Source organism: Bos indicus, chromosome 19 (assembly GCF_029378745.1).
Source record: "Bos indicus isolate NIAB-ARS_2022 breed Sahiwal x Tharparkar chromosome 19, NIAB-ARS_B.indTharparkar_mat_pri_1.0, whole genome shotgun sequence".
In the NCBI taxonomy this organism is placed as follows: domain Eukaryota; kingdom Metazoa; phylum Chordata; class Mammalia; order Artiodactyla; family Bovidae; genus Bos; species Bos indicus.
In genome coordinates, this window is record NC_091778.1 from 53,211,107 (window position 1) to 53,224,902 (window position 13,796).

Consider the following 13,796-nt stretch of genomic DNA (forward strand, 5'->3'; position numbering starts at 1 on the left):
CTACCAACAAGAGAAAGCTGAAAATCCAATGATGGACACAAAGGAAACTCATACTGTGATGGCTTCACTGGTAAATTATACCAAAATTTACAGAAGAAATAATACCCAATTCAATACAAACTCTTCCTTGAAACAAGAAAGATGGGAATATCTCTCAACTTGTTTAATGAGACCAGCATTGTTTTGCTACCAAAACGAGACAAATATGTTGCAAGATGAGAAAACTATCGACCAACAACCCTCATAAGCAGAAATGCATGATTCCTTAATAGAATATTAGCAGTCAAATCCAGGAATATATGAAAAAGATAAAACAAGTGAAGCTTATGCCAGAAGGCTCAACAAGATCAATCTATATAATTCACCCCATCAACAGACTAAAAAAGAAAAGCCCGGTTATTATCTCATTAGATGTTGAGAAAACATTTGATAAGATTCAACATGGATTCCTAACAGAAACTATCAGCAAACTAAGAATAGAAGTGAACTTCTTAACTTAGAAAAGACATCAGAAAAAAACTTTGGCTAGTGTCCTGTCAGTGGTAGGAGCCTATAGCTTTCTCCCTAATGTTTTCTCTCCAGAAACAAGTGAGGGTTGTGCTGCACCATTTCTAGTCAACAATGTGCTAAGATGCTCTGGGAGGGCGACAACAAAGAACAACTCCGCCTCCTCCTGGAGAGAGGCAGGTGGAACTCGGCGTTGTGCAACTGAGGCACCTGCGCGCAGGTATCAGTGCTTCAGGGTTTTTTGGTTTGTTTGTTTGTTTAAGTGTATATAACTAGTACTAGGTACCAGATGCAGGGCAAATTTAAAGGAGAAAATTATATAATCCAATAGTCATCATTTAATCAATTTTTCCTGAGACACTCTCTCCATTGCAAATGGTAAGTAAATATATCTAAAATACCTTAAAGGTTATATAACTGCAAGATGAGATAAAATCTTCAGATTTACACAAACCAATCACAGGCCTGCAGTGGACCAAGATAGGCCCTGCCAAGCCAAGAACCCCATGCAGTGACCCCTGCGACAGGTGGTAAGGGAGGGACCTGCACTTACCAATCCAGCATTCCAAACGCGCACAAGGGGTGGTCTTGACCACATCTGGAGGGTCCACCCCGACGTTCAGGCACAAAACTAAGGCAACACTGACGGTCTTCATCTGGAAACACAACAGAAAGAACAAATATTTCAATACGAAATTCACTGATGAGTTTTCCAGTTGTTAAAATGTTCCCATACAGAGCCCTCTGCATTCCCAGCCAGTCTTCAGTCGTCTGTCACCTGTGCCCCTCTTCGGGTATTTCACAATTAAGACAGGGTTTGAGTCAAGCAGGCAGATGGAGACAGGTACATGGCAGGGGAAGCTAGCTTTTCTCAGGCTTCCTTAAGATATACTTCAGAAACAATTATTTGATCAAAAGATGTAAACATTTTAAGACACTTGATATACTGTGCCAAACTACTTCCCAAAAACTCTTGCACAAATTTACACTCTGACCAGTTTATTGCTATTCTTATTATTTAAAATTGTTAATTATTTAATGAGAGAAAAAAGTATCATACTGATTTAGTTTGCATTCTTTAGGATTAATAAGGCTGAATTTTTTTTCCAAATATTTGTATCCTTTATCTTCTGTGGATCTTCTACTCATGTTTACACTATCATTTTTGTCTACTAACGGTGATCTTTGCTGATTGATTTTCACAGACTCTTTACATGTTAAAGATGGTGTCCACATTGTTAGTTGTAAATATTTCCCTAGTCTAGTGTTTGCCATTGGATTCCTTCCTCTTTCTTGACATACTACAGCCCTGGGCCCATCAGCTGACACACCTTCCTCCACACCTGCTCCTGCTCAGGTCCAAGGTCTCCGTGTTAGGAAAGGTCAGCCCCATCTACCCAACTGCCCAAGCCAGAAATCTGGAACTCATCCTTCATTAGTTCACTTGTTCAACAACTTGTCCAACCCATCAGGTGCCAACTGTGGTTTTTAGAAACTGAGGACATATTAGTAAATCAAAGAAATAAAAATCCTGGGGCTTCCCTGGTGGTCCAGTGGTTAAGACTCCATGCTTCCACTGTAGTGGGCCTGGGTTCCATCCCTGGATAAGGAACAAAGATCCCATGTGCCACAGAGCATGGTCCAAAAAAAGGAAAAAAAAAAAAACCCTGCCAGGAGTGGGGAGGCTGTCATTTCAAATAGGGTGGCGGCAAGGAAGACCACTTGAACCTCTGCTCCCTCCACCTGGGTCCTGAGCACCAGCGCCCACTGTGACCATCCATCTAGCTCGTTCATCCTGCTCCTAAATGTCTCAGAGTCTGTCAACTTCACTATCCCAACCCCAAGTCACCTCCACGTCCAACCTGTGCTCCACCACTTTCCTAGGACCCCTCTCCTGTCTCCCCCAGTCCAGGCTTTCAAACACATCAGCGCACTGCCCTGTTTTCAGTCAGTCCCCCAAACCTTCAAGATTTACTATGAACTGCTCCACATGCTATTCAAGGCCTGTAAGCTTCAGCTCCTGCCAAACTCCCCACTAGTGTCAGGTCTCACCCTCAATCTCTGTCCTCAGTCCACCTGGCATGACCTCTGGGTCTTCAGACACATGGCCCTTCTGTCTGGAGGGCTCCTTGCCTGGTCTCACCAGCTTGGGCTCTCTCAGGTTCAAACTTCCATTCCTTGCAGAGGCCTTCCCAGATCTCGTCAGGGCAGACCCATCCACTCAATGCCACCCCAGCATCTGTGCCTTCCTCTTGGCAGAGCCAGGCTGGTCCACATTCCTCTGGGCACCTGCAGCTCCTCCAAGGTCAGAGCTGACACATGGGAGCAGACACCTGACCCAGTGACCATCTGCTGAGTGAGTGCCTACAGGGATTTTCCTCTGACATTTTCATTTGCTTCATATTTCACCCATTTAATCCAGCTGGATGTTATTTTGGTATATGGTACCAGGTGAGGATGAGATGGTTAGATAGTATCACCAACTGAAAGGACATGAATTTGAGCAAACTCTAGAAGATAGTGAAGGACAGAGGAGCCTGGCATGCTGCAGCCCATGGGGTCACAAAGAGTTGGAGAGAACTTAGCGACTGAACAACAATACAACCAGGTGAGGATTAATTTTTTCTCAAAGAACTACCCAATGATGCCAATTCCCCCTGTTAAATAACTTACTCAAACTCACAGGTTTGTAGTAAGCATATATTCCACATAGACTGAATTCTATTTCTGGGTCATACCTCACTGACTTAAATAATTTATCCTCACAACATTTCACAGTGTTGGGAAACCCAGTTTTCTTCCTCACAATTTTTTTTATACTTTTACTCAGCTCTATTTATATTCATCTATTTTTTTCCCAAATTAATTGCTATTCAATTTCTTAATCCCATGGAGATGTTGTTTAAAGTTGTTTAACCAAACTGCCCTATTGATAACACTAAGTTTTTTTAATTGTATTTTTTGATCGAACAATTTCACACATAAGGATCTGTCATAAGAAATACAAAATATAATGAGAGAATCTTCTACGTGTAATGATTTTCTTCACAGCATTTCTTATCATGGAAAACAAGTGGGAACGACCTAAATTTTAGGCAAATGAAGGAATCTTTAAGCACACCATTATATACTCTTAACAGAATGACACAAATTCTTAAAATGTTAAATGAATAAAAATGGATTCAAAATACAAAAACATTACATTTAACATATAAACCAAACTTGGCAAGACATAAAACATCCTTATGATATTCTATTTTTCCATACAGGAATACAGTTTATTCAGATTTCAAGCTTATTCAAATTTTCTTTTAATTTTTCTCAGTAATGTTTTTATAGCTTTCTTTGCCAAGTCTTGTTCTTTTTTTTTGCGGCGGTGGGGTGGGGGTGGGAGGAGGTGGGGTGGTGCACATGCTGTATGGCATGCGAGCTCTTAGTCCCCAGCCAGAGGCTGAACCCGTGCCTCTGCATTGGAAGTACGGAGTCAACCACTGGACCTCCTATTCATTTCTTTTTTTTTTTTAAACATAAATTTATTTTAATTAGAGGTTAATTACTTTACAATATTGTATTGGTTTTGCCATACATCAACATGAATCCACCACAGGTATACACGTGTTCCCCATCCTGAACCCCCCCTCCCTCTTCCCTCCCCGTACCATCCCTCTGGGTCATCCCAGTGCACCAGCCCCAAGCAACCAGTATCATGCATCAAACTTGGACTGGCGATTCGTTTCATATATGATATTATACATGTTTCAATTCCTGTTCATTTCTTTTAAGATTATTTCTGGATTGTTCACAACTATTTGGGAGCAACATGCTACAAACCATGTATTTTGCCCACAGTAGTTTCTTACTGATTGCTGAGTTGTCAGAATAATGTTTAAGTCACTTCACTAAATTCTTAAACATAACTGCTTTCAGGTGACTCTCTCCAAGTTTTGTTAGCATACAAATATACTGTCTGTGAATAAGGATGAGTCTAGCTCATTCTTTTTAATAGATTACTCTTTTTCTTTATTAGGTCTCACAGCATTACACAAATCTTCCAAAACCATATTACTAATAATTACAAAATGATGACAGTGGTGATCTTTGCACTTGGTTTTAATAAAATTGTCATAAATGTTTCATCATTAAGAATGATGATGGTTACTGATATAATCTTTATTACATCAAGAAAATATTTCTGTTGAAAACAGAATTTAAAGTTATATGAGGAAAAAAGGAAGTATTTTTGTCTTTCCTCTCCCAACACTTAAAAAAAGCATTTATTAATAATAATCTGTCTTTAAAGTAATTGCAACCCTGTGTCCAAAGACATATTGAATAGAGGAATAGTATTTTCTCAGAGACACAGACAAGAATCTTCTCATTATGAACCATAAGAAACAAATTTTGGCTCCTTGACCTAATGTTAAGGGAAAAGGTTGAAAAATAATCAGAGAATAACAAGAATTTTGTTAGTCATTTTCCAGTATTTAATCGATCAGTATCAACAATTCCATACAGACGATTGATTGTTTTATAGCAAACTTACTTTTGTGTACAAGTTGCTTAAAATGAGAAGCTTCTGGAAACATTTCTGTGCTCTTCCTATGGCCCTGGTGAATAAAACTACTAGCACCTGTCCTTTGCTACACTTAAATCAAGGGCGTGTTTCTGTGCTCTATAATGTGGAACTTTGAGGTCTCCACGGGGCGTTGGTTAAACCCTGGAGCAAGTTTTAAGTTGCTTCTTAAAACAAGTGTTGCTTTCCTTATAGTCATCTGAGGGTCCTCTGGGCGCAAGAGGAGCCTTCCATGGACAAAACATTCCACATGGATCAGGGTCTCTGCCTAGACTGTCTGCGCCACCGCAATTTTGTGTTTTGTCCTCAATCTGCAGAGAGAGCCCACTCAGATCCTTCACCTCTTACGAAGCCCAGGGGAAGGACACTACACTCAGGGGTCTGCTCTAAGGCCCACCCCACCCACTGTGCCTCGGCCAGTCCCTGCCTGTTACAGACCCATGAGAAAGGGGTCGAGCGGCCTTCTGGGCTGATGAGAGCTCAGGAACGCCCCACATTACCCGCTTCTCTTACCTCCAGGAGTTAACACCTAGGTCTCAGGCCCAGTCATTACTGACCATTTCTGAGCAAGAATGGCCTCCACATGCCAATGCTGACTCCCTATCTGGCAGATGCTATGCAGTCACCAAAAGCCCATGAAGGTGGTTGTGCCCCCACCTTAAGGAGGCATGGAGGGAGTAAGGAATTTGGAGAGAGGCACCAGGACTAAACCCTAGTCACTGGGATTTCAAAGCTCCATCGCTGGCATATGTGCTTCATCTCTCTGGGGTCAGGGAGGTGGTGCAGGGTGAGGCAGAGCATTTATGTAGCATTCCTGTGATCTCTGGTCATAATCCTATTTCTCCCACCTCATCTGACACTCTAGAAAAATTGCCTCCCCTCCACCCCTACAACTGTAGTTAATGAACTCAGTAAAATAAATAATTTCTAATTTCATTCTAAAAAGTACGACCTCTGAGGCTCTCAAAGTCCTTAGACAGAAATACTAATGGAAGCACAATCATCACTCTTTACTATCCTGCGAGGCAGCTTGTGGGCCCCACCTCAGCAGGCCTTCACCAAGTGCTGTGTTCATTACTAACCAAACGTTACTGACAGCAACAGTTTCTCCGTGATTGCTTTGAGGGTGAGCAACAGGAGAGCAGGGCCCTCAGAGAGAAAGTGTGAAATTAGCTCCACTCCATAAATGAAGACATGAAAGGAATTAATTTGATTCATCCTGGCTTATACAATACACACCTACCCTATATCCTACCTTTTAAGAAAACAAGGGGGAAAGTCTCAAGAATACATTGATACGTGAACTAGAAACATGTATTTGGCCTAACACTTAGCTACCAATTTAATTCCACAATTGGACCAAAGACATTACCAGCAACTGCCCTCGAGCCAATCAAATATGTCTGAGCTCCCCTGCAACTATAATGGCATTGGCTTGATTTCAAATGTGGTGGATTTTCAATCCTTAGCTATACCCAAAAGTGTCCTTTTCGTCTTTTATTTTCATTTCTATGGTAACCTCATTCCAAAAATTCTAGATTCATGTTTTTTAATAATACAGTTACAGCATTAAGAAAATGTAAGGGCTACCAAATTTAGCGTGCAAAAACTGCATAATAGTACATAAAATAATCATTTTGGACGACTTTAAAACAGTTCCTCCCCAATGCCATATAATTGAAGATGACAGAGTTATAGCTCTAGAGGTTAATTTTGCATTTGAAAAGATCATCATTCTGAGAAGCTCTAAAACATTGGGATCACTAAAAATGTGTGACCTTCGACATGCTGGTTTACTCCAATCTCTCCTGAACAACTCCCTCATCCTGAAATGATGCCAATGATCTCTTAGGCCCCAAGACTTCTCTGATCCTAAAATTCTGACTCCAGGATTGGCCTCTCCAGCCGTATGGGAAATATCCCTAAAGGCATGAAGCATGCTACCTTAGGATTCTAAATTCAACCCAGAGGTCTCAATACTATCTTGGAAGAGGCTTGGTACAAGGGGCGTCTGATGCTGTTGTAACAGCCTGGGCAGTTCCCTGTACAATCCTCTGGCATCAGAGTTTTGAAATTCACGACTTTTCTAATTTACAAAAGGATAATATGGTCTATATCCCATATGGCATATAACACACAGAGAAGGGTCTGGAGTAACATCCTATTCAAAACTATTAAAATTTCCACTGAAATGCACAAATATCTACTATCCAACAACCTTATACCAGCTCACAGCCCAGTTTTGCCCTCAAATGAGTTGTGAAAACATTTTCAATATTCAGAGCTTTTTGGATTTGAGAATTGGAGATAGGGGGTCTGTGGACCCAGATCACTGCCCCTACTGAAAGCCTCTGTATACTACTTGTCACCTTGCGAATTAAAAATGCATTAATGCATGTCACCAAAGAATTCAAAACAAAATCACAAAGAATTCCTTTATTCGTTTCTTTCTATTCAGTTATCTGATAAACCATATATTTTTTAAAAGACAGAGTGGATCAAACTTGAGTATAAATTCACAGGCTGCTGTGCACAATGACATCCAAGCTGTTATGCAGAATGAAGAAATCATGTAGGTTAAACTGGCCAATCACTGCTTTCTGCTCCCCAAACCAAGAGTCTGACTCACTCCTATTCCTTCCGACATAAACAACTGAGCGTCATGGAGAATAAACAGAAAGCAAGACTAGGGTTTGCCATATACGCCACAACATTCACTATTCCCCTGTTCGTCTGAGGCGAAGCCACCCAATTCCCAGCAGTACTCATTAAGATTCAGAGCATCAAGCAAAAACTTTGAGCAGAGCCGAAGCTATACAAATACATAATTTATAAAGAAAGTCAGAAACTAGAACATACAGCAAACAGAGTAGATGCACCACAGGAAGAGTGGGGGGAATCAAGCTACTGACGAAAAGGAAAAACTGGCTTGCCTCCTGATTCTCATCCCAAAGACTGCTAGAAAGAAATGAACAATAAACCTAGCAAGAAGCACATCAAACAGAATTTTTGCAACCAAGACCTGTAATACAAAACAAGATACTCATCGCCAGCAGCAACTGTATGAACTTGGGCAATCCTGTTTGTCTGTTCCTTTGTTCATTTCAATGGGAATTGGCAATGAGGGAGCGGTTCTTTAATGTATGAGCTCAGTTTGTTACCTTGAGCCACCGGCCTAATTTGGGTTTAAACACTCTTTTTTGAGGCCAAATTCTGTTTATAGTTCCCTGTCTAGATTTTCCACTAAATCCACCTTCACTCCTGTAAAATAGCCTAATAAAAAGGGAAGACATAAGAGGTAACTCTTCAACATGGAGAATCAGAAAGTCTCATCCAGAGATGTTGTCTCAGACGGGTGCAGAGCTCTCCCCTTCTCCCCCTCCCACTCCATCCGAATGCTGAGGACACGTGGAGCAAGAGTACTTCCAACATCGGAGACCCTTGGGAAATTTAGGTTTCTAAAAACCAAATTAAAGAACTGCATACAAAATAGGTTGATTACAGAGATCATAACTGCTTTAAACAAGCCAAAGAAATCCCTTCTCAAAGGAATACTACACTGATTCTTTTTGTGGTTCCTTCATGAAACAGATGGTCTCCCGTTGGCGCTACCTTTGCAAACCTGGGCATCTGTGATGGGGGTTCTACACGCCCCCCTGGTCTGAGGAGCCAGTCTACTTGCACTAATGAGCTGAGTGAGTGAGGAACCAAAAATGACGTCCTTGCCTTTTCTTGTAAACCCCTTTTGGGATGAAACTTAAGTGTGTACACACACATACACACACAATTAACTCTTCAGTCTGCTCCCTCATAAAGTGACAATAAAAATACTTGTCACAGAGGGATTAAAGAAGCTGTCTATACTGAAAAATTAACTTTAAATAAGTCGACAATATACAAACAATTCTGTTGAGGCCTCAGGGTCTGACTTGAGGGTACAGGTTAAAGAACACTCTGGGTCATGTGCTGGAGCATCTACAGGTTGCACAACTCTGTTGGAAGCTGGCAAACTTTGTAACATGGGCACTAGATATAGATCTCAATAAACTTGTTAGAAAAGACATCTTTTCAAAGAATGTTAAATAGCATGAGATATACCCAAACATAATCTAAGTGGAGAGAGGAGGTAAACAACCAGATCCATAATTCTTATTTCAAATATGCAAGTACACGTACGCTGAAGACACAAGAGTTAAAAAACAAGATGTCACAAGTAGTTCTGATCTCTGGGGAGTGGAAAGTGTAGATGATTCCTCTTTTTCTTTCTACCTGGCCCTGCTGTGTGTGTATTTTCAAACTTTCTACCATGAACATACGTCATTTCTATAAGCAAATGGAAAGGTTATAAAAATTATTTTATCACAATAGTCAAGGAGTTTTTGATGTGTGCATAGATGTATATATCATCTTTATTGTGTCCTGAAAATAAAGAGAGTAGCTTGTTCGGTTAGCTGAAGCTTGGACTAGTATCCAAGGTAACGAGTGGGCCAGGATCGTGTGAGGAAACGCAATGTGGGTGATCCCCAGGGAACCTACGGGGACAGCACTATGCTAACCAAACTGAGCATGGCCTCATAATCAACAACACACTGGTCTTGGCAATGCAGGGAAAGCAAATGGCTCCAGTCTATGTCTTCTCCACTCCTTCCCAGGTTAGGACACAAGATAAGGCCCACTGCTAAAATTGCTTTCATGGGAAAAACAAGATTTTCCAATTCAATAAATGGATTGATTTCAAGGCTGTTTGGAGGTTTGTGTCATTTGATAAAACACTGAACTGCTGCTTTACCACTCCTAATGTAAATTACAATTAGCAACAGCAGCATGGGACTGAGTCATTCATTCAGGACTAATTTTTCATCCCCTCTTCATTATCCAGCATATGTTACCCGCAGTACAGACTTCATAAAAACAATTTCAAGGCAAACCAAAGCACACAGAGGTCCCATGCTGGCTGAAAAAATATACCTGAGGTGGTTGGAACACCTTGGTAACAGGCATTTCACCACTGAAAGACAGGCTGCTATATGTGGCTGTTTTCTTCTAGCCCCATCCAGCCTCTTGGTTGGGCCACCATATGATATGAAGCCATTCTCAAAGGTCCCACAGCTCCAAGCAGAGGGCAGTGCAGATTCTGCTAATGGAGACCTTGAAGAGCATCAGCATCAGGAACTGGCAAGCGGGCCCCACTAAGCCATCAAGGCAGAAGCGTGGCTAAACGGATGTTTTTCAGGAAGACTAACTCATGACAACAGCTAACATTTACTTGGGAAGGAAGAGGTTGAAAGAAAGGAAATTAGCCAGGAAACTGCTACAGAGAAACAAGAAGACGTGTACTGGATACATGCAGGGAGAGTGGGAAAGAAAGAAACCTCTATTTCAAAGAGAATAGGGGACAGCATGTGCTGCTAAGTGGGTGCTGGAGATGAAAGGCACAAGGAAATCAAAGGTCCTGCATGGCTGCAACTCTGTTAATAAGCCGTCATTTAAAAGCACCCACGGGAAACCACACAGTAGACATCTGCCATCTGACTCCCCATAACCTTCTTAACACCTTCCATACGTCTTGATAACCTCCTATGTTGTGGGCCCCACCTTCCCAAAGTAGAAAGTAAAAACAATGGTCTCAGACTCTCTTGCAGCTAAGGGGCCAGCATGTGGCCTGGGCTCCTCCAGACAGATACACCTGCCTGAGAACCAAGTTCTGAATCCAGTAATGCCAAGTTATAGCTCCACAGGGAACTCTGTGGCTGAGGCACCTGGCTCTGGAGGGTGGCAGCCACACAGTTCTTGGGTTCATACCAATGTACCAGTGGTTCAGCAGCTACAGAAGCCCCCTTGGGGTCTTCATGGGGGTCTGGCCCTGGGTCCTCCCAGGGATCTTCAACACATTTCTTTTCTGCTTAACCTCACAGCATGCACTCCAATGCCTATAACTAAGAATCCGTAAGGCTCTTTAGGGGTGAAAACATTTGGAGAGTACAATCATCATTGGATTTAACTATATGGGCATCTTATATTAATCACTGCTAGAATCAAGATTGCCGGGAGAAGTATCAATAACCTCAGATATGCAGATGACACCACCCTTATGGCAGAAAGCAAAGAAGAACTAAAGAGCCTCCTGGTGAAAGTGAAAAAGGGGAGTGAAAAAGCTGGCTTAAAACTCAACATTCAGAAAACTAAGATCATGGCATCTGGTCCCATCACTACATGGCAAATAGATGGGGAAACAATGAAAACAGTGACAGACTTTATTTTGGGGGGCTCCAAAATCATGGCAGATGGTGACTGCAGCCATGAAATTAAAAGATGCCTGCTCCTGGGAAGAAAAGCTATGACCAACCTAGACAGCATATTAAAAAGTAGAGATGTTACTTTGCCAACAAAGGTCCATCTAGTCAAAGCTATGGTTTTTCCAGTAGTCATATATGGATGTGAGAGTTAGACTACAAAGAAAGCTGAGCACTGAAGAACTGATGCTTTTGAACTGTGGAATCCCTTGGACAGCAAGGAGATGCAACCAGTCCATCCTAAAGGAAATCAGTCCTGAATATTCATTGGAAGGACTGATGCTGAAGCTGAAACTCCAATACTTTGGCCACCTGATGCAAAGAACTGACTCATTGGAAAAGACCCCAATGTTGGGAAAGATTGAAGGCGGGAGGAGAAGGGGATGACAGAGAACGAGATGGTTGGATGGCATCACCAACTCAATGGATGTGAGTTTTAGTAAGCTCTGGGAGTTGGTGATGGACAGGGAAGCCTGGTATGCTGCAGTCCATGGGTCGCAAAGAGCTGGACACAACTGAGCAACTGAACTGAACTGAACTGAAACTAATTACCAACTCAGACATCATCAAACCAGGGAACTAAAGACACACAATTTTGCCAACGTACTATTATCCCAACAAGTGGCACTTTTGGCTCCAGTCTGACACAGACTAGCTGTGTCTAAGGAAGGGAAGAAGGAAATGAAAGGTAAGAGCTGAACCATCACCACCAAGAATCTTCCTGAGTCCTAAACACACTCAATCTGAAGGCACCAAAAGTTGTATCTTAACCTCACAGTAATTTAGGTCTAAAACGGGTTCTTGCAACTCCTTTCCCTTTGGTATAAAAATGGAGCCCACTAAGTTCTCAGCACAGCACTTCCTTGCCTGCCCGCCCTGTATCTCTTACAAGTGTCCTATCCTAATAAACTCTTCCCTTACCTCTCATCCTGCCTCTTGCTGAATTCTTTCTGCACCAAAACAGAAGAACCTCTGCTCTACTGAGCCCTGAAATGTGCTCTATGGTTTCAGGACCATGGCCAGGGACATGCACAGCAAAGAGGAGAGTGCACACCTGCCAGGAGATGAGCTTCAGCGTCATCTACAGGAACCGGGCCCACGGAGGGTCCCTGGCTCTGAGGAACTGTGGTGATGTTTATGTACTGTGAAATCTGAGTTGCTTTTTGGTCTTTTTATAAATAAACACACACACTTCTATATATTGGAAATAACTATTGGCTCTAAGTGGAAGACCCAAAGGTTTTCACCATACCCTTCTTTCAACTTTTCTACTTGTATGAAATTTTTCAGACTAAAAGCCCAGAGGCAATCTACATTGACAAAATAAAAACTGATCACAAGAATCCAAGCAAAAATGAAAGTAGTTTCCAGGTAATAGAAAGCATTTTTGTTTCCTTGAGAGGACAGTTCCGGAAACCATTCTCCCCAGCAGACTGCACACAGAGCTGCCCCACTCTAAAGGTCCACAGAAAAGGCAGGGGCCCACAACATCCACACAACTTTCTGCCGTTCAGCTTAGCTGACGGGGAGCGCGACAGTAGCCTGAGCCCAACACTAAGCCTGGAGATAAGAGAACTTTCCAGGTTTCCCTTCAGGAGTGAGTTCTAACTCATTGAGAACGGCAGTACTTCCTGTGGCCTTCTCTTTATCAGTAAGTCTAGACTCTCCCTCAGCTCCCGTCACGTGGGTCAAAGGACCACTCAGGAAGCTCTACCTCATGTGCCCGCCCTCTCACAGACCGAGCTGCACGAGAACCACAGACACATGGGTACAGCGTGAGAGCACCATCTCCTGCCCTTCCCCAGGCAGAGGTCCCACACGTGGCACCTCCCTACCAAACCAGCTCCCTCCCCGCACCAATACCACCAACAGGACACCCCAGCGTTCTGTAACTAAATAACTCACAACAGCAACCAAATACTTGCTCACTTTAATAAGCTAAGGAAACTGACAACAATGGAAACATTCCTCAGTACAAGAACAAAATTCAGTAATGCTTTCCATCTATATCATCATCGTGTGGTACAATCAAGCTTCTGCTGCACAAACCAATACTAGGAAACATTTCATATTTTGCTTAGTTGATTGTATAATGAAAACAGTAAAACTGAACAAACACATGGAGAAGAAGGGAGGAGGGAGAAGCGGGGAGAGAAGGAGGGGAGAGGCCAGTTCCTGCTGGGAAGTCTCTTCTCCTGCTGAGTGCCCTCATGCTCCTGTCCTCTGACCTCTCCTTGTCATCATCCCTACTTCCCACAGCCCCAAACCTGCTCCATTCGTGTTGCCTCCTATGTGAGTGAAATGTACTGATGATTACCCAGCTCTAAATCTGGACATTTCACCCCAATCTAATGTTCTCAAATTAATGTCCACACATCCCATCTCCATCCCCTGGTTCAAGCCTCAGCCTGTCTCTCCTCCAT

The 13,796-nt window shown here is 42.4% G+C and overlaps 1 protein-coding gene across 3 annotated transcripts in view; it reads right to left on the reverse strand.

Moving 5' to 3' along the window:
* The window catches only part of RPTOR (regulatory associated protein of MTOR complex 1), a 323,106-nt gene that overhangs the window by 248,124 nt on the left and 61,186 nt on the right, over nucleotides 1-13,796 (reverse strand). For all 3 annotated transcript variants that reach the window (XM_019981168.2, XM_019981167.2, XM_070774383.1), the window contains one exon: nucleotides 1,061-1,163. In XM_019981168.2, coding sequence (XP_019836727.2) covers nucleotides 1,061-1,163 — 103 coding nt within the window. Of the gene's footprint in view, nucleotides 1-1,060; nucleotides 1,164-13,796 lie in introns of those variants that run through there.